The sequence below is a fragment of the Anastrepha obliqua genome, chromosome 3, assembly GCF_027943255.1.
Source record: "Anastrepha obliqua isolate idAnaObli1 chromosome 3, idAnaObli1_1.0, whole genome shotgun sequence".
Classification (NCBI taxonomy): Eukaryota; Metazoa; Arthropoda; class Insecta; order Diptera; family Tephritidae; genus Anastrepha; species Anastrepha obliqua.
Window position 1 is genome coordinate 60,952,885 of NC_072894.1, and position 21,381 is coordinate 60,974,265.

The following is a 21,381-nucleotide window of genomic DNA, read 5'->3' on the forward strand; positions in this document are numbered from 1 at the left end:
AACCATCTGCCAGTTTACAAGTACCGAATAATGAATGGGCAATTGACTATTTTGTAAAATTAAAAAGTATAAAAAAATACATTTTTTACAAGAGCTGAAAATAAGTAAAATAAGTAACTTTTTGCTAAGTCTTAGAACTGTGGGAAAATTTTTTCATGAAACAAATATTTTTAAAATCGGTCGGCATTCGCTGCTTCTGGGTACATTTTCTGCTATAAAAAGGCTTACCAGAAAGATTGTCAGTACTTGGGGGGTCACGAAACACTCTAGAGCTCTTCAACAAACATTTATGAAGAATATAGGCAACTTATTATTATTATTTAAATATTTTTATTTTGAATTTTTAGTCAACTTGAAATTAAAGTTGCCGAATGGGTTGGTGCGTGATCACCATTCGGAATTCACTGAGAGGTCGTTGGTTCGAATCTCGGTGAAAGCAAAATTAATAAAAACATTTTTCTAATAGCGGTCGCTCCTCGGCAGGCAATGGCAAACCTCCGAGTGTATTTCTGCCATGAAAAAGCTCCTCATAAAAATATCTGCCGTTCGGAGTCGGCTTGAAACTGTAGGTCCCTCCATTTGTGGAACAACATCAAGACGCACACCACAAATAGGAGGAGGAGCTCGGCCAAACACCTAACAGAAGTGTACGCGCCAATTATTTATTTTTTTTTATAAGAAAATAAAAAGGAAAAGTTTTGAGTGTTGCTTTCATACATTTAAGTTAGTTTAAGCAAGTATCTCAAACATACATTTGTTTGTATGCTTTTAAGTCTGCCCATGATTTTTAGTATTTAACAGTAGAGGAGTTGCAAACGACTTATAAAATAGCGAAGCACTTGTTTGTTTTAATTAAATGTCAAATCATACATATACGCACAGCTGCAGCAATTATTTTCAAGGAGAACAAAGCTAAGTTAGGTCGCTGAGCAGCTAAAAGAAGATGCAAGCAAAGCTGCAAAGATGTGAAAATATGAAATGTAAAGAAATGTGCGTTAAAAGAGCGCTGGCGAATAGAGCAGTACTCATTTGCAAGAGTATTGCCATCAAATGCAGGTGACAGACAGACGAGCAGCAGCAACGTTTTGCCAACTAATTAGAAGGTGAGTTTATGCAATACTCACGTGGAACTTTGAGATAAGAGTGTATATGTGTGTACCTACGTGCAGTAGAAATCGGAGATGGTAGCAGCAAGAGACGTTAAGAAAACGGGATGGTGCTCCAAATAAATGAACTCTGCGTAATCTACACATATATGCACCTCTGTTTATATATATATACACAATCAGTCTCAGATGAACTCATAGTAAGTAATAGGAAATGCAATAAAAATGCGCTGAGTGACGGTGAAGCGCACAGCTGATTCGAACTGCGGCAATCTACTGGTTAGCGGAAGGCAGCATGCTGTACAAACAGGAAGTTATGGGCACTATGTATATATGACATATGTGTATGATTGCATGTGGGTACACAAGAAAGTGCAAGTATGTTATGCAGTGCTGTAACTCTAGGCGAAAACTAGTAATGCCAAAGCTCCTGCAAGGCGAGCCGAAGGAAACCCCATGAATTTACGACAAGCATGAACATGAGCAAATGTACACATCCATATATACCCACATGCATGTGCAAATACATAAATTTGTATATACTAATGTACGTAAAGAGCAACTATGGGGAGAGAAGATTCATATACACTATGAACTTTGTCTATTTGTGAACAAACGTAACTTTGATAGTTAAGATTGTCTACGAATTCGGGCAGTCGTAACGCATACGCCTCGGCGTACTGGCATTTACATGCATAGGTGCAAGACATATACCAGGGGCCAGACGTTGTGTCGTGAGGCGCTGCGCTGCAATTATGGAAGCTTCTGCATAATACATGCGGAATTTACTTTTCAACTTGACCCCAATAGCAGAAATGGTAGTTGTTGATGGCGTTGCAGTTGTTGCCATTTTTAATGAAGCTCGAAGCTGCTGTTGTAATGCTGTATTGCGCACATGCATACTGCCTTTGTTGAATTTACACTAAATTATGTAAAGCAACGTTATGCTGACGCATGACAAAAGCAACAATGAAAGTTGGCAACAGAGGCAAGGTAGGCGCACGCAAGACTGGTTGTAACGCACAGGAAGCGCTTAATTTTAAGAAATTATCATAAGCAGGTTGGGCGTTTGCATAGTCGCACATTCTGTGTGTCGATGAGAAGAAAAACTGCTTGCAATTGGTGTCGTGTATGCTCAGTATTTGGGTTAACATTTCTAATAAGCCAAATTAACTACGCGCTCGTATATAATATATTAAATCCAGCAAGATGGTAAGAGTAAGAGAGATAAAGAGACCGGCTAATGTAGAGGAAAGCAGACAGCAAGGCGGACCACCGAGCTATTGAGTGTACACGAGTACATAACAAACACAAATGAGATCGAGTAGAAGAAAAACACAAAAGCACTTTCGCTTCTCAGAAAACTTTCTTTGCTGCGTTTTATTATATTTGCTGCGCCACTTTGCTACTTTAGGCCATACTTGTCCTTGGCCGCGTTGTTGCACGCTCGAGTATGCTGTGCTACCTACTGCCACGGTACTATACAGCTAACTTTTTTAGCGAAATGAGTGCGTATTAAGAGGTTCGTAGGGTGCGGAAAGTTTGCTATTGTTGGTGAGTCGGTTAAGAAAGTTGCTAAAGTCAAGTAAAACATTCAGTAACAATAAAAATGAAAAGTGAAAGTAAGGTATGAGCTGAGAGTATTATAAGTAGCCACGTCATACTTGATAACGTAAAAGTGAACAGGACAGTGAACTTAACTTTAAGTCAAGTCACCATTAGGAGCACCTGTTGACCAAACGCTGATAGTTGGCTGGTGCTTGGGTACTTACAGGCGTCAACTAGGAAATTTTCAGGGGGCGGCTTGGAATAAAATCCCCTCATGTATATGAATACGTAGAATAAATAAAAAATTGTAGGCTTTCCTACGATACTATATTTATAAAAAGTGAGGAAAACTTAGAAATATATACTGAATATATATATACATATGTATATATATATATTCAGGTACAGGTATAACTAGATATGTGGAGAAATACTTTCAAGGAAAAGAGGAAACATGCTTTCAATGTTAAAAAATTAGCACTAAAAACTTTTTTTTTTAAGAAAACAAAAAAAAGGAAATCACACTAAAAAAACAAAAACATTTAGTCGCATGAAAATAAACAAATATAATGGCATCTCCACATGCTTGCAGCAAACTTTTCTGAAATTCTTCTCATTGTGGGAAATCAGTCGCTATAGATTTGAAGAAGTGCTGCTCAATTTACCCGTTCTTGTGACATCGTACTTTCTAAATATGTTTGCATATATTCAGCAGTGTATCCTTTATGCACAATTCAGTGGTTTTGCAAACTAGTTTTGGTCTTTCCTCGCCCTTCATTTTATAAAATATTTGTGCTTCCATCTGAATTTCATCAAAATCTTAAATGATGATTTGTTTTTCAATTTAATATAGCACTGACGTCAATATTCGTGGCATTATCGGGGCATTTTAAAAATCTGTCTTTCACATTACGAATAAACTTCTCTCCCCTTGGCGTTGCTGCCTATGCATTATAAGGTAAACAAGCATACATATATTCAATAGCAATTTGCAACAACGAAATCATGAGTAGACGGAAGTGGAAAGCGTTGTAATTGAAAATAATGACGGTACTTGTAAACACTGCTCAACTTGCAAATTGTTTTTTCCTAGCTTTTTTAGTAGTTGTCAATTTATTTTTCTCGCTTCTACTTCCTTTGCTGCTGGTAACCATTACAACAAGCAGTAGTAAAAATTATGGCCAATGTTTGTTTACGGTACCAAAATTACATTTGGTTGCATGTGAAATAAGTACAAACATATCCGGTGCATTAAAACTCGATTCGATGATGCTCTGGTAATAAAAGTCGTCAGATATTCAATATCTCTAAGTTTGGCGTTGCTTATGTATGTGTTTCAACTTTACAGCTGCAAGTGATGTGCGAAACCGTGCCCAAAAATGCAGGAAGGCTCTGCTAAATATGTAATTCACGCGACTGAATATCCCTTTTCACTGAATAATGCTAGTATTTTGCTTTTTGCTGTAGCCATGTGTATTTTGCTGAAGCTGCTGCCAGAGATACCGAGAAATAGTTAGAATCCTTTGCTTGATTTATGTGAAATTCATTTTCCAACCTGAATACAATACTTCTGATAGGAATTTCCTGATCAATCCTATAATTTCGCGATACGAGATGCATCGCTTTACATTCCAACTAAATACGGCAACCATATTACGATTAATATAGAACACGGTTCGTGCTATTACTTAAATACAGGGTGGGCCATATATCGTTGGCTTTTTGAACCACCTATTTTTTTGAGAATGGTAACACAAATGACATGTCAAATGTGTTCATGATTTACTTAAAGGTTTAACATTTACGAAATGGGACGCTATCCGCTTGAACAAAATTGGGGAATATTGAAAACTTATTTCCAAAGTGGTGAGTCTTCTTCTTCTTTTCTGATTTTCACATCGGTGGCTACGCTAATAAGCAAAATTGTGGGATTTTGGCTCAGAAAATCCCCACATTACTGTAGAGAAGCAAATGCATGCACAACGAGTCACTGTTTGGTGCGGTTTTTGGTCTGGCGGCATCATCGGGCCATTTTTTTTTCGAAAATGAGCGAGGAGCCGTGGCTACAGTAAATGGCGAGCGTTACCGTGACATGCTCAACGAGTTGTTTCCAAAAATTGAAGAAGATGACATGGACGACATTTGGTTTCAACGGGATGGTGCAACTTGTGACACTGCCAAAGTTACACTCGAACTTTCGGCTACCGTTTTTGAAAACCGAATAATCAACCGAAATCAATTGACCGCCTCGGAGCTGTGATTTAAGCCCGTTGGACTATTTTTTGTGGGGAGCCGTTAAGGACAAATGCCATGCGAACCATCCAGAGACGATTGATGCTTTAAAACTCGAAATCGAAGTTGCCATTCATGAAATTGGAGCCCAAACAATCGAAAATGTGCTTAAAAATTGGGTTGATCGAATGGCCAACTGTAAAGCCAGTCGTGGCAGTCAATTGAACGATATTATTTTTCATTCATAAATGACAATGTTCAGTCTTCAAAATAAAAAAAAAGTTTGAAAAAATATTGATTAGTTTTGTTTTATAGCCGATTCAAAAAGTAAATTTTACATGGCCCACCCTATACAAACCGAATGTACGAAGAAAATGACTGTAGAATGAGCCAAGACAGCATTTGCATGACTAACTTCGACCAGTCCGAGCTTTGTTAATACTTTTTTAAAGTATAACTATCTAGTGACACTCGATGGGTTTGTAGTTTCCCATGGTTCTTGGGTGGAACATAGGACCTTAACCGTAGGACCACCTGTCGCCTCTAAGTATTATCGTGTGCAACTGCCTTGGCGATTCCAGTCCAACACAGCTCTTGTGATTCCATCCAGTATTTTACGCAGTGTTTGGCCGACCCACTTCAATTTGTTATGACGTACATCGAGGAAGATAGGTATTTGCTTATTAATATCCCATAAGTCAGTGTTACTTATGGTTTTAGGCCAGAATATCTAAGACAGCGTTTGCATGTCTAACGTGTTCAGGTCTGCAATAGTTAGCTCGTTTTTGTTTTTCTTTTCGAAAAAGTCGAAGAAATGATGTAAACTCAAGTCATATCGTAATACCGCTGCAGCTTGCTGTTATAAAAATCTCCTCCCCCTAAATTCAAGAAAATATTTTGAAATATCGTTTTCTAATTCTTGGTAGTTATTTGCTACATCATAATTAATTAAGGAATTGCGTGTCACCATTTTTCAGTCATTATAATTACATACCTTCTAAGTAATATTCTACACTAGCCTTCGTCTGGCGCTTTGGTTCAGCTCACTTTGCTAAAGTTACTATTCAAGCTTGAATATCCTTTCTTTATATGGAAGTCGCAACCGCTTTGCAAGATGAATGGACTTGAAAGAATTTAAATTAATTGCATTCGCTTCCCTCTCAGATCGCTGATTTTGTTTATCCAATTCTGTCGTATGATACAAGATTTGCCTTAATAAATTTTAATTCTTCACAAAACACAACGAGTATTCTTTCACTCTGATATAATCAGCGGTGTAATTGACTCTGCTCTTCTTTTGAAGCGCATTTATTTTCGCACTCAACGAAAAAATTGTGGAATAATGATTTATTCTTTTTGGAGCGGACTAGAATGGTGTATATTTCTTATGCTCCGGTACTTAGTAACGGGTATTTTTTTAGCTACACGAGAACAATCGTTATCGATAATTGTGAATTGAAAGCTGAGAATAGCAAACTCTAATGACATTTCTGTTCAGTAAGGTTTGGCAAATCATCATGAATCGGTTAACGCCAATATAACGCTTCCAAAATGTAGAAACTTTTTTTGTAAAAAAAAAATCTGTTCGCGAAGTTAGTCACACGTAACCCTTCCCCTACGGCGGCCGCCATTTCCTTACATTTTTTGGAAAAAGTGGTACTAAAAAATTGGGGTAATCGAATGGACCATGTAACTCATGGCACCGGGGGACAAATGCCAAATATCATATTCAATAAATAAATGCCATGGAATTATCAACCAGATTATAATATTGTAAAAAAGCCTTTATTCCAAAAATATTTCTGTTTTCTTTTATTTAAAGCTTTTAAAAACACCCAATGCAATAAAATAATTTAATAAGACTTTAAATGTTTGGACTTTTGTTGCTTCGTCTTTTAAGCAAACTTTTGAATTGTCGCTGAGTGAATTATGTAAGTATTTTTGTTGTAGTCCGTAAGAAATCGTGCATTTCCAAGAATATTAGAATAGAAGAATGCACCTTCCGAATTCGCTGTGACTTCACACCCCGAGAATATACAAACTAAAGCAAGGGAAATTACTTGTCTGTGCAGAAAAAGAGTAGACGAAGGAATACATAGAAACTGTTAAGCACAAGAAACGGAACATATACACACACTTTCTTCCCACGGCGCTATCTGCATAAAAGTACAAAAAAACTGAATTTGGAGGTTTGTTATTAATATGTGCTTTCACAATTTAACAAACGACACTTCGTTTTTATTAGTTTGTTTAATTTAAATCTTCAAATCACTACATCACCAAGCCATTCACTGAATGTTTACAGGTAAGTAATTTCTCAAAATTTTTTATTTTTATTTTTTATTTCAAGTCATGACCTCAACCGATATCAAAATCTCGAGCAACCAAGTAGCGGTTTTCGGAAGCCACATTCTTTGATATTTTGTAAACCGTGCGGTAATCAAGAAAGTATGTATGGTTTGAAAACATACTAGGAAAGTATCAGGAACACTGCGTTTACACTATAATTATTCTACAGAAAATGTATAATTCGCTTCTACACCTTCCCACAACTGCGAGAAGTGGGTAGGTATTGGGGTATTTTACAAGTGAAGTGGTAATTTACAAATTTTATAAATAGTAAAAGTAGTAGTAAATAATTTTATAATTAGTTACAGTTTTAATAGTTAAAGTTGAAGAAAATCGAGCACCACGCTATGATTATATTCCTAAAAAATAGGGGAAAGTTAAAAACCATTGTCGAAGAAACGACGATTTTGCAACCTCATTATCTGCAATTCACAGGTGGTCCCTTGAATTTAAAAAGGGTAGGGGGATGAACGCAGCATTACGTCATACTTTAACTGAAAAATTCGACTTTTTTAGTTTCAGATGATTCTACGACGAATGCCGATTGGCACCGCAGAGCACCTCTCGAAAAACATATCTCCAAAAAAACTCTGTCATGGGCTTATTTGTCAATATTTTATTATTAATATTTTTTAAAAACTTATTGAAAAGATGTACAATAACATGCAACTGATTTTATTAAAGTATCTTAAGCCATATTTCTGTAAAAAATTAAAAAAAAAGTGTTTTTTTTTAGCGCTAAACCCTACCACCCCCTTAAAACCATAATAGTGACTGGAAACTTCGTGTGCGGGATATAGCCATCTGTAATTTCTTCTGTTTGTCTTTATCAAAGTGTATTTCATTTGAAACAACTTTAACATCTCAGGCGATATAGGGTGTTTAATTGTGTTTAGAAGGCGTTTTGAGCAGATAACTTGGTGTTCTCGTATTTCTTCTTCTTGATTGGTGCGATAACCGCTTACGCGATTTTGGCCGAGTTTAACAAAGCGCGCCAGTCGTTGGAAAAAACAACTGAAGCCAAGTTTCTATCTACCTGATCTTGCCAAAGTAGAGCAGGCCTTCCTCTACTACTACCAGCTGCTTACGCACCGAATACTTTCAGAGCCTGAGCGTTTGTATCTCATCCGAGGCTTTGCTGTCGTTTTCATTGGGGAATGATTTTTACGTGGCGCGTACCAAACCCAGCGCGCAACCAGATATTCTGGCATGCTTTGTCTTCTCACATTAGCTTGCTCGCAGACGGATGTTCGGGAGCTACCCAGAAAATGATTGGGCGAAGCCTAGAGGTTGTCAGCTGCTTGAACCGTACGCAGAAAAATCGTCTTGGCCACTCCCAAGTGAATGGCAAACATACATTTTACCCACTTGCGTGGCATCTACATACGGACATCTACACACCATTCTCGTATTTGCTCTGACATAATCTGCCTTTTGCGGACATCTTCATGGACAACTTGACAGATAGGACTCTCAGAAAAATTAAGCTCTCATTGATTTTGAAGGGACCTTGCCAACGATTGCTTACACTTGTTGAATAAATTCTGCAGATCGGACAGTGTCGTGTTTTTGCGTTTTGCAACAGATTCTGCATCGCCGCCTGATGTTTTCCATACTCGGCGAACCTTATGAACGGGTGCACTTAATAAAATTACACTGGAGGCAGACGCCATCCAATGGATGACGAAACCAACCGTCAGCTGGTCCAATAGCGGTGGGTACGTGCGTGGGATGCTGCGAAACGTGTCGAAAAAAAATTTCCACCAATTCATTTTATATCGGCTGAAATTTTTTTCATGTATTGTTGATATTTAGTAGAATAAAAAAAAAAATAGGAGGGGAAACACGTCAGCTAAACAGGTGAACTTCAAAAAAAAAAATTGAAAAGTAAAACTACTTTATGCCGATTAAAATTTTTTTACATAGTTTTGGACACATATGAAAATATAATAATGATAGTCAGCTGCGTTTATAGCGGTGGCAAGACCGTCAGCCGAAGCAAGAATGTATCATTGCGTTCAGCTGACGCATTTTCCCCCTCTACCGCGCAGCTGACTATTTTTTTATTCTACTAAATGTCAACAATGCATGAAAAAAATTTCAGCCGGTATAAAATGAGTTAGTAGAAATTTTTTTTCGACACGCTTCGTACGCTCCCACAATCACACTCACCGCGAGTGCGCCAGCTGACATTCACTCTCGTTATTCATAAAAGCTAAGTCACAAGTATAGTCAAGAATTTAACGGTATAAAAACGCAGTCCAAAATCGACCCCTGGCTCCCGGACTATAAGTCGTTGTGAGTTAATTATCTTATCACGCAAATGTATGTTCACAAAGATCGTATGCACCCTGTATATTCAAAAATACATTTATTTTTTATTTTTTATTAAATTGGTAAATTATTGGGTTTTGTCTTTGTAAAACTGGAAGGTAATAAATTATGTTTATTATTTATTATATTACCTTGTTTTAGATGATTTTTTTTATGAGTTTGTGTGTTTTTTTATAAGTGGTGTGCATTTATTAATTAAATTTCATTGCCCAAATTGATGGTTTGTATTCCAATAAAAAAGAATGCGGCGTTTATTTAACAAAAAACGATTAGTAACTTAGCCAAATTAATTAAATAAATTGCAGCATATGACAATATGACTGATGACAGAAGCACTGAAATTATATATGCATTTATATTTAGATATCTAAATTACACCAAAAAATTACATTAAAAAAACTTTTACAAAAAAAAGCCAACCCCGCCCAATCAGCACTTTATATCTCTAAGTGGCATGATTATTTACCATTTTTGCTTTTTTTAATGCATAAATGAATAAATACAAAATTAAATTAAACAATTAAAGCATATATCTCTTTCGGTTTTTGCGGTTTGTTATAAATTTCTGCAATTTATCAGAATAAATTATGCGTTAACGAAATACAATTAAAAGTAAAAAAAATTCTACAAAAATTGTAAATTACCTGGATGACAGGAAAGCTTTGAAGGTTCCCAGTAAACCGGCTCTGCGCCCTTGACGATAACAGGCAAAATCAGCGCCTCGTATGCCTTGCAGATCGCCAACGTACGGCTCGTTGAGTGCAGCAACGCGAAGCTGCAGTGAAAAGAAACAAATTAGTTAAGGGTGAGAGGGCAAGCCATTTCGCATACATAGGAGTACATGTGCATACATAATTACTTGCATACATACTAGTCTTATTTGAATCAATAAGTGGCAACTAGTTAACGTCGCATGAAAGTTGCGCGTTGCAACTGAAATTAATGCCACAATGGTACTAAAGTTGTTGTTTTTGGTTTTTTGTTTATCAACCAGTACATAATTTAAAATGTGTTTGCATAGTTAAGTGTAGTAAGTGACTATGCAGGTTTAAATGCTTGTTGGCACTTTCATTTGCATATTTGCCAATGATTGTAGTATATATGTACATACATACATACATACATACATACAAGTATATGTATGATGTGCAATAGCCTGAGTTAATGATAATGAATTGCGTCCATAAAAATATAACAAATAAAAAAAGAACTGCCTATAAAAAATGTTGAAATGAAAAAAAAAAATAAATAAATATTAAATTAAAACTATATGTAAGAGCATTGTAGGTATGCATGTATGTGAAAGTACATAAAAAAATGTTTTTTATTTTTATTTCCCATCAACTAAAAACTTCGCACCACATAATTATGATCATTTGTCAAGCAATTAAAGCAATGCTGGACGCAAAAAAATGAAATTGAAATAAATCTGCTACGCGTATAGCAATAAAATAAAAATAAAAAGTATATAAATTACGTGTAAAAATAGATATGAGTAAAATTTTGCAATTCAAGTTGTTTAATGAAATGAACATTTTGAACATTGATTACTTTCTGTTTGCAGATTGTGTCGACTTTGGAACTCACCATGCGTGGATACCACTGTGCGGCCAGCGGAAAACGGCGATTTATTGCAATTTAGACATTATTATTTCGCAATTGTGTTTTTTTTTTGCATTTAAAAATATTTTTATAGAAATCCATTGAGCGTTAATTATATAAATAATTTGGTGGTCGTTTTTATTTTGTTTTTTGGAAAAAGAGAAAAGAATATCTTTTGTTAGAGAAAATAGTTGAATTTTTTATAATAATAAAATCAAATTCAATTAAGTTTTTCTTTTTGAACATATAAAGGACACCACAACAACAATAGCAAAAATTATTTTCATCTCATCTAATGTTTATAAAATTATGAAAAATGAAATAACATAAATGTGCATTTAAATAAAATTTTATTAATATAAATATTATTGATACTAGCACAAAGCGAAAACCTGCAGGCAACATTTCAACAAGCGCTTTGTTTTTCAAAACAAAATTAAATGAAAAATGCATAAGAAATAATTAAAATTTGTGTAGTATTTTCTGTGCTCACAGGCTAATTGTCATAGGTCATTGCAGATTTTGCAGATAGCTGCACAGGATTGGGATATGCTCCACTTGCTCGTGCCATTCCACACACCATTCGAGAAGAATATGACGCTATAGCGCGGCCAGATGCAGTCAGAAGAGAAACACAAACGCCAGCTCTATTTTAAATTTATTAAACGAACTGGGTCTGGATAACTCATTGTGATGACTGAGGAGCATAAAGGCTATGAGGTCGAAAAGAAACCTCAATTCCATACACTGATTCAAGTGTACGCTTTGGCAATTACTTACAGTCGCCCACCACGCGCACGGCTAATGAAGTCGATTCTGTCCTCAAAAACCTGAATCACTTTTCAGCAAAATGACGGATCTTTTTTGAAGTCAGGCCACATGTTTTGAGTTTTATATAGTCTTTTTCTTTAACATAGCTCGACAAAACTTAGTCCAATGGTATTAAGTCGTATAATTAGGCGACCTGAACTGCTTGAAATTATGTGGTCCAAAAATTTGGTTTGCAATGAATTCATTGTTTTGGTGGCTGTGTTATAAGTGGCACCGTATAGGTGATATCCATATTATAAATAATAGGTCGAAATTCACTTGCTAAAATGTTTATTGAGAATGGCAAAGAAGTGACAAATTGGTATCTTTTTCAACACTTTAGCTCACAGCTGCGAAGGCCCCGGTCGAAAACGTGCTGGTATTGGACTCAAATTTAATAACCAAATTCATAATAGCTTTTTCAGACGAAAGTATTATGAATTTTAAGAAATGTAACATTTATAGATCTAATATTTTCATAGTAGGGATTTTTTATTTTAATATGTAAATGGCTTCTTCGAAAAATCAATTGCCAAAATTATCATGACATTAGAATTATTGGAAACCAAAGTTCTTACTGAATAACCCTTACATTTGTGTTTACGTTCATGCATTTGAGCTATTAATAAAAATACAGACATATATATTTTGACAATTGACAAAAATCTGATACAAGTTAGAAGTTGCTAGAAAATCTAGTTGAAATTTTATACGTTGTTGCACATTTTCTTCATATGGCAAATTAATGACATGGAGAAAATCAACAAAAATTTTTTGCCAACTTGCACTTGATTGTGTTTAAATTGAATGGGCTATAAAACTGCGCAGCTAAATTTTTATTTAAATTCTGATTAAAAATTTATAAATATTTATGAAAGTTTGTTGAATTTTTGTAAGTTTTGCACTAACCATATTTTTATTTTATTTTATTTACTTTAAAAATAGCTCAAAATAAAAAAATATAAAACTTAAATGCTGAAACTGGTGTAAAAGTAAGGCGCCATATATTTTTAGCAGGCTGTATAACCAATCAAATGTACAATTGTATTAATTAAAATCTTGTTTACGTATTTAATTTGCTGTCACTTTATGACACGAATTATTCAAATGTAAATGTGTAATGCAATGTAAGCAATTGAGCAATAGCATTTTGATTGGGCTTACATAAGTGCAAATACAATGTACCTCTATATAAATATGTATACATGCATACATACAACAGATAAATTTATGTGTACGTATGTATCACATTTGCACACTACATATGAACTCGTATTATTCAGCTGGAAAGCTTTATGAGTTATGCAATAAAATGCCCAACGCAGGGTAGAATGGATATACTTATGTATATGTAGAATACCCATACATATTTATGCATGTACACATAGACTTAAATAATTTCTCATCTCTTAAGGGCAACTAATCAATCTATGTTTCCTGTATTTGCAGGTGTGTCATCTGCAATTGACCGGCTAGCGCTTGGAAATATTCTTTGAAGCAAAAAAAATAGGAAAAAATGTTAACAAGAATGAAATATAAATGTTACAAAAAAGAAAAGTAGGCAGACAAAACAACCATGTAGCGAAAAAAAATATTACCTAGATAATCGATTATTTTCTGCTTTTGCCACTTTCTAAAATAAATGTAGTAAACTACTGTATTATGCATTTGTCATGGATGGCCACACAACGGTAAGTACGAAGAGGCAGAAAAATTGACAAACAACTCTGTCATCGCTTAAAATAATAAATAATACCCAAATATACACAGGGTGTGACATCGCAATCAGGCCAAAGGAGTTATTGAATAACTTTTACTGCTCTGAATTAGGATTTTTTAACATCTTACGCTGGAAAGACGTTTACTGCACGTAGACTGGTTATCTGCTCTAGGCCGGCAATAACGTGCAATGTACGGCTGCTGAATTAATTACTAAAAAGCATGTGGTTCATATCGAAAAGCAAAATAAATTCTAAATTCTAGGAAATGTCCATTTTCAAAATTACTGCTGGGCATTGTAGAAAAAATTCTACAAAATGTTAATACTCCTGAATATCCAGCACGAGGAAAGATTTCTTTAGACAACAGCATTTAGTCATTGCGCTTGCAGGCAAAAAAGTGGGCAATTTCCCACGAAAAGGACCTTCTACACAAAGTAGATAAAAGCGTCACCGAAGATGCGTCAGGTATGCGCGAAACAGAATAAACGCAGTGAAACTGTATGGGAATCTGAGAAATGTTTTGTTGCATTACACATTCCTGATTGTTGTTAATAAAAGTCTTTCAAAAATTCTTAATTTTATTTATATTTATTTAAGTATTGGGAGTACATACGTTTGTTATACATGCACACTCTGCTAAAAGCTCAAATAGAAATAGTTCCAGGTAAGAACACGTTATAAATAGGTTTACAAGATACAGTCTAATTTCCAGCGCAAGAGGATAAGAGCATAAGCGGCATAAACACTAATGCAAACATATTCTACCAGAGAAGGAAATAAAACTAAATAAAATAGGACAAATACTAAAATTTATTGAGGAAATACTCTGAATCTATAAAGGGATCAGAGTAGATCTCTCAGGTCCCAAGGAGGCAAAGAGAAATTGATCACAGATCAAGTAGTCCTTGGCCAATATAAAAAGCATAACTGAAGTCTCTATGCAGCTTATATTGACTGAGTAATAGCTTATAGTGACTAAGTAATTCTTCTTCATAATTTCAACCCCGATATCATACAGTTTCTGAAAAACAAAATTATGCAATATTAGAGGACAAGAATAAAAATTCCCGGCTCTGAAAATGTTCAATATATATAAATGTAGTGGAAGCAAAATCAGCATTCGAAATGGTATCTTCCAAGGCGAATCTTTTAAGCCATCTGATGAATGAAACAGGACATGATTTTGTGCTAAAGCCAAGACACTCTGGAAGAAGCCGGCTGAGCCACCTTTTTTACGTCGAGAATTTGAATTTTTAAGCCAGCAAATCCAACTATCTAGAAAACCTTATGAAATGTGTCGAAATCTTCTCCAAAAGTGGCTCCTCGACAAGTTTTTGATGAAACTGGTGGTCTGAACATAGCAGAAATCGAAACGGCAGAGGTATAAAAGAATCTGCAAGTTATGAAAAGCATCAACAAAAAAAAAATACTATAACACAATATGACAGAACATTGTTCCTCTTTATCGATATCCGTGACATAATATATGTTATCTCCCGCAGTAGTGAACCCTACCGAGATGGACTGGATAATTTTTATGCAGGGTTTTCAATTAGAGAGTCCTTGTTAATATGCCAAATAACAATGGAAGAGCTGAAATGCAACATGGGAGCACAATAGGCAGCAGTAAAGCTCGAGGGACTGGCAAAAAAGAACGCGCTGTTTTCTTACTAACAACGGTGACCACTTACGAGGGTCGTTTGAAAAGTCCGTGCAAATTCAGAGAGGTGGCACCACTGTCACGTATTGAGGTTATGTTTAGTTAGTGACAAACCAAGTTTCAACCAGATCGGTCTTTCCTTTTCCATTTCCACAATGCACCAGCACACGCCTCAGCAGTTGTGGTCGCAAAATTAATGAAAATAAGGTTCCAACTCGTTTCACATTCCCCCTATTCTCCAGACTGGGCTCCCTAGAATCTCTTCCTAGGACCACAACTTTAAAAAAAGGTGGCGGGAAAAATAATTTATTTAAACGAGGAGGTGATTACAGAAACGAATGGCTATTTTCCAGACTTCAACAAATTTTGTTATTCGAAGGGAATTAACAAACTGCATTGGACGATGTTTATAACCCTAAAAGGAGACTATGTCAAAAAATAAAAATAGTTTTACCCCAAAGAATTAAGTAATTTTTATTTTAGTACGGACATTTCAAACGACCCTCGAAAGGAAGTGGTGTTCGGAAACTAATTAAGATAAATTACAAAAGGGTAAGTTTTCAAAAAAATTATCCATTATTCTAAATATATCGAGCAAGCCAAAGTTATTCAAATATTCCATTGACTAGGTTAACATGGCACACCCTGTATGCGTGCAAGTGAATAAATAATATCCTATGCATTTGTATTTCTACTGCTTCTATGAGAATAAACGAATTTTTGAATTATGGTTGCCTAATATTGTGAAATGTGTCTCTGGTCATATTGATTGCAATCGTAAATTTTTGGTTATTGATGGCTGGAGGGAACAAAATAAATATGCGACATCAGTTGCAAAATTATTAGGGCTATATAATAAAAATACTACACGTGAGAATGTATAAAAAAGATATGTATGGAGAAAATGAGTATTGCTTGTTATATTTGTTTTATTTGATTCTTTTTTTATTTCTGTAATATAAAAGCTTCTATGCCAAAATCGCGTAAATGGTTATTGCGCCAATCAAGAGGAGGAATAAGAAAGCTTGTACGCTTTTGGTTTTCTCGTTTAAATTCCGCAGGTAAATTAGTTCGAAAAATATTTTTTTATGCTCGTAGTATTGACATTACCGTTTCTGCTACATTTTACGTCATCATCTCTTTTATAGTGGTATTGTTGGTGACAACAGATGTTGATATTTTTGTTCAAATAAATAATATATCACAAATCTGGCATACCATAGGATATAGACACTAAATTTCTATTTATTGTATTGCATTTTTTCACTTCCTCTTGAAACCAATAAACTAGAACACGTCAAATCAAGGCTTTGTATTTTACTATATATTTTGAAGAGTTTTTATGGGAGGTAACCCTGCAATTATTTTTATTTTTGGTTATCTTTATTAGGATTTATAAATAATGCATTTTCCTTATTTCTCGCATAAACGAAAATACTTCCCAACACCGGCACATCCCACTACTGAGATAATTATCCGCCTTTCGTTTGCTAATTTTTTCTCTAGCTGCGACTTAAATTATTTTCTTTGTTAAGGAACTTAAGGTTTCAACAGCAGGAACAGCTGTAAATAGAGTTCTACCAGCTGCATCGTTTACAAAATGCTAAAACTTATTTTCGAAATCATTATTCAGATTTAAATACTCGCAGACTCTTCAACATAGAACAAATATCACTGACCTGAGTTGCCGTTTTGCTTTGTGATTAAGAAAGATTATCTGGAATATAGCACTACTTAGCGAATGTAGCACTAGAATTACACTGGATCACAAATTTCAACTTTTTTTCTGCACCAGAGACGCTGTTATGAAATTCCTATGTAAAATCACCGTCTGATTCCGAAAATCAAGGTTATTTTTTATTCTATGGTAACGTTTTCGAGATATTTACGAATTACCGTTATTTCAAAAAAAAAAAAAAAATCGGCCCACTTAATCATATATATCTCGAAAACGAATTGAGGGATTCCAAAACCGTTTAAAGCTTTTAAAAGGTAATAAAATTTGCTATAAACTATGTGTAAAACACTTTTTACTAGGCCCTGCAGATTCAAAGATAACGAACTATCATAACGGATTTTTTAAATTTTTTTTGTAAAAATATAAAAAAATTTGTACTTTGAGAGAATGTATCTTTAAAACTTTTTGTTTTTTCGTATATTTTTTATTTTCACTCTAAGCTCTGTTTTATTACAAAAAAAATAAACTTTAATTCAACAAAATCAATGAACGAATACAAAAGTTACAAATATTCAAGTAAATATATCCATTTAATACTTAAGTACCCTACTGGTAATATGTGTTAGTATTCGCATGTCAGTTAGTCACAGGTAGATTTTGGAAGGGTTATTAGATACAAAAAATTGTTAGTGTCGTTATCTCAAACACAGATACATTTCAAGCATGTTCATATGTTTAAGGCAGGTAGTGTTTTCTATGTATAACTAGGGAACCTTTTTGTATAGGTAGGCTTGCATTTTTAGCTGATTTATACTTACATAGGTATATATAATAGTACATGTGCCTCGTTCCTTCATAATTTCTGCAAGGATCGCCGGATACTGTTCACTTTATAATTACAGTTTATAATCCGTCATTTACTTAAAAATATAATATGAATAAAAGGGCGAGAGAGTTTGAGTGTAAAAATGATCCAGATATGTTCTGTTTCATCTGCGGGGAATTTATCGTTAAAAGGATGCGACGTGTGTTTTCAAATCCTTTGAAATTTGCATACCATAAGTGTTATGGAATTGAGCCTAGAAACAATGAAAAACCATGGACACCGAATACTGTGTGCACCACATGTCGAGTCGAATTGATATTTTCGGAAACCGGAACCAAAAGGTACATCGTAAAAATTAGGAGTTTGCTCTCTTTTAATGCATATCTGACTAATTTCTTAAACTATCTATTTAGGCGACATATGAAATTTATTACACCAATGAAGTGGAGGGAACCAACTTGCCATTCAACGGACTACTATATTTGTACTACAAAAGTATTTGGGGTTGGAAAGTCAAGAAAATTAACCTATGCGAGCGTATCTGCAGTCTCATTACCAGAACTAAATTCAACGGAAGCTACATTGCCAGAATCAAATTTAACTTTAGTTCCGGCTCCAGTTTCATTGTCAACAGCAGTATCTGATTACGCGACATCATGTTGTACTGAACTGCAAACGGAAAACGAAAGAAACCCTTTGTCACAAGCACAACTCAATGATTGGATAAGGGATTTGGAATTGTCAAAAGAAAAGGCCGAACTACACGCCTGTCGTATGCAACAATTTAAATTTGTTTCATCCGATGTTAAGGTAACATATTATAGGACTCGTCACGAACAATTCTCCCAGTACTATACGAAGAAGGACAGTGTTTGTTATTGCAAAAACATTGCTGGTCTATTTAAACAGTTTGGTGAACCATATGATTCAAAAGAGTGGCGATTGTTCATAGACGGCAATAAATTAAGTTTAAAGGCCGTATTATTGCATATTGGCAACCAAAAGCCATCTATCCCGATCGCGCATGCAGTAAATACGAAGGAAACATATGAGACAATGCAAAAATTGCTTAAATTAATTAAATACGAAGAACATGATTGGAAAATATGTGCCGATCTAAAAGTCGTTGGAATGCTATGTGGTCTACAATCTGGATACACAAAATACTGTTGCTTTCTATGCAAATGGGATAGCCGAGCACGTCAAGACCACTACATCATTAAGGATTGGCTAGAACGAATCGCGTTTCAAGTTGTTGTGGGTAACATAAAATACTCACCACTTATAAAGAAGGAAAAAATAATTCTACCTCCGCTCCACATCAAGCTCGGCCTTATCAAAAACTTTGTCAAGGCTTTGGACAAAGAAGACGAAGCTTTTCATTATTTGAAAACAATCTTTCCACAGATTTCAGAAGCAAAAATAAAGAAAGGGATTTTTGTGGGGCCGCAAATAAGGAAAATAATGGCCAATAGCCATTTCAAAGAACTATTGCCACCAGTGGATGCAGCGGCGTAGGACTCTTTTGAAAAGGTCGTTACTTCTTTTTTAGGCAAACACAAAAGTCCTAACTTCGAGCGGATAGTGAACGATTTAATCAAAAACTATGCGGAAATAGGTAAATAAAAAACACATATAAGACCGTTTTCTCAGTTAACTTTAAAACTAAACAAAAAATTTTAAAGCAAATTTTTAAATTTATATGAGAATATATAGCCCTTAATCTGAATTTATTGCCCTGCTTCGAACAAACAAGAGTGACCAAAATTTGTTCTGAATTGGAAGATTAATCCAGCCTAAGAAAATTATATGCTAATGTGTCACTTATATATTTATCTAATTCCCTTTTTAATTTTCTTTCAGGAGTAAATATGTCTTTAAAAATTCATTTTCTGCACTCCCATTTAAATTTTTTCCCGCAAAATTTTGGCGACGAAAGTGACAAGCATGGCGAAAGGTTTCACCAGCAAATGAAAATGATTGAAAGTCAGTATCAAGGATTCTGGGATGTCGCTATGATGGGTGACTACTGTTGGTTTCTCATAAGAGAAACCGATCCTTATATAAATAAACGTCAAAACAAGACACATAACTTTTTCAATTATAAAATAAGATCATAGAGTTAAGACAGAATCATATGTACATATGCTATTATTTGTAGGGTACTTAAGTTTTACTATATGAATATATTTACTTGAATGCTTGTAACTTTTGTATTAGTTCATCGATTTTGTTGAATCAAAGTTTATTTTTTTGTAATAAAACAGAGCTTAGAGTGAAAACAAAAAATATAGGAAAAAATAAAAATTTTTAAAAATCCTTTCTCTCAAAATACAATTTTTTTTATATTATTACAAAAAAAAATTTAAAAATCCGTTATGATAGTTCGTTATCTTTGAATCTGCAGGGCCTAGCAAAAAGTGTTTTACACACAGTTTATAGCAAATTTTATTACCTTTTAAAAGCTTTAAACGGTTTTGGAATCCCTCAATTCGTTTTCGAGATATATATGATTAAGTGGGTCGATTCTTTTTTTTTTGAAATAAGGGTAATTCGTAAATTCTCGAAAACGTTACCATAGAATAAAAAATAACCTTGATTTTCGGAATCAGACGGTGATTTTACATAGGAATTTCATAACGGCGTCTCTGGTGCATTTTGGCTGTAAACCAGTGTTATCGACAGCTCGAAATTTTTTAACCGGTCTTTAAATTTCATTTAATATTTTGTGCTAATATTATGACTTTTTCTAATTTCATGTATTTAATAATATTCTAGATTATTTTGTTTATTTCAAATGCTCATAGTATTCAGTTATTTTTTTATTGGTAGTCGTTGTACACGGTTGAAATAAGTGCGATTGAAAGAAGGGTAGCCGAAATGCGACACAAGTAGAAAAATTATGTAAAAAATTGTGCTGAATATATTTTTTCTCAGGAAAATACATTTAGAATATTTTTGTCCAGTTAAAAAATTTAGGGACGGAATCTAGAATTGCTACGCACCGGGGCAAGACCTCACTATCGATGTGCAATTATTTCCGACCAATGCCCATTTACGCAATATAAGCCAAGCCAACCCGACAAGCTTGGAATTAAGTTTTGCTTGGTATCTGATTTACAAAGTAAATTTATTATAAATGGACTCGCACACATGAGAAAGGACGAAACAAGACAGTCGTCAATTCCGTTAAATGAGTTTGTTTTCTAAAATTAATGGAACCATTTACTGTTGCGGGAAGAAAGTTTTAAACTGATAATGTTTCCCAACAAATCACTAGCATTAAAATTATTAAAAAAAAAACAGTTCATTTTAGATGGAACAATTCGTGGAAATAAAAGATAATTTCCGAAACTGGGGGAAAAAAAGAAATAGTTTACTGCGATTTGCATCTGAAAGTCATAAAACTGATAATTGTATTGTACTTTGATGGTAAATAAAAGAAAGCCATCTAAAAAAAAGTATGTACAACACACACTGAGAAAGACGGAAAAAATGACCAGAAAATATTATAT

General features: G+C 34.5%; 1 protein-coding gene across 1 annotated transcript in view; it reads right to left on the bottom strand.

Annotated features, from left to right (window-relative positions):
• Positions 1 to 21,381, bottom strand: part of LOC129241509 (collagen alpha-1(XV) chain-like) — a 227,317-nt gene that overhangs the window by 59,834 nt on the left and 146,102 nt on the right. Inside the window, exons 8-9 of the mRNA XM_054877885.1 lie at positions 11,157 to 11,171; positions 10,214 to 10,344 (exon numbers count right to left, since the gene is read on the bottom strand). Of these exons, the coding sequence (XP_054733860.1) occupies positions 10,214 to 10,344; positions 11,157 to 11,171 (146 nt within the window). The remainder of the gene's footprint in view (positions 1 to 10,213; positions 10,345 to 11,156; positions 11,172 to 21,381) is intronic.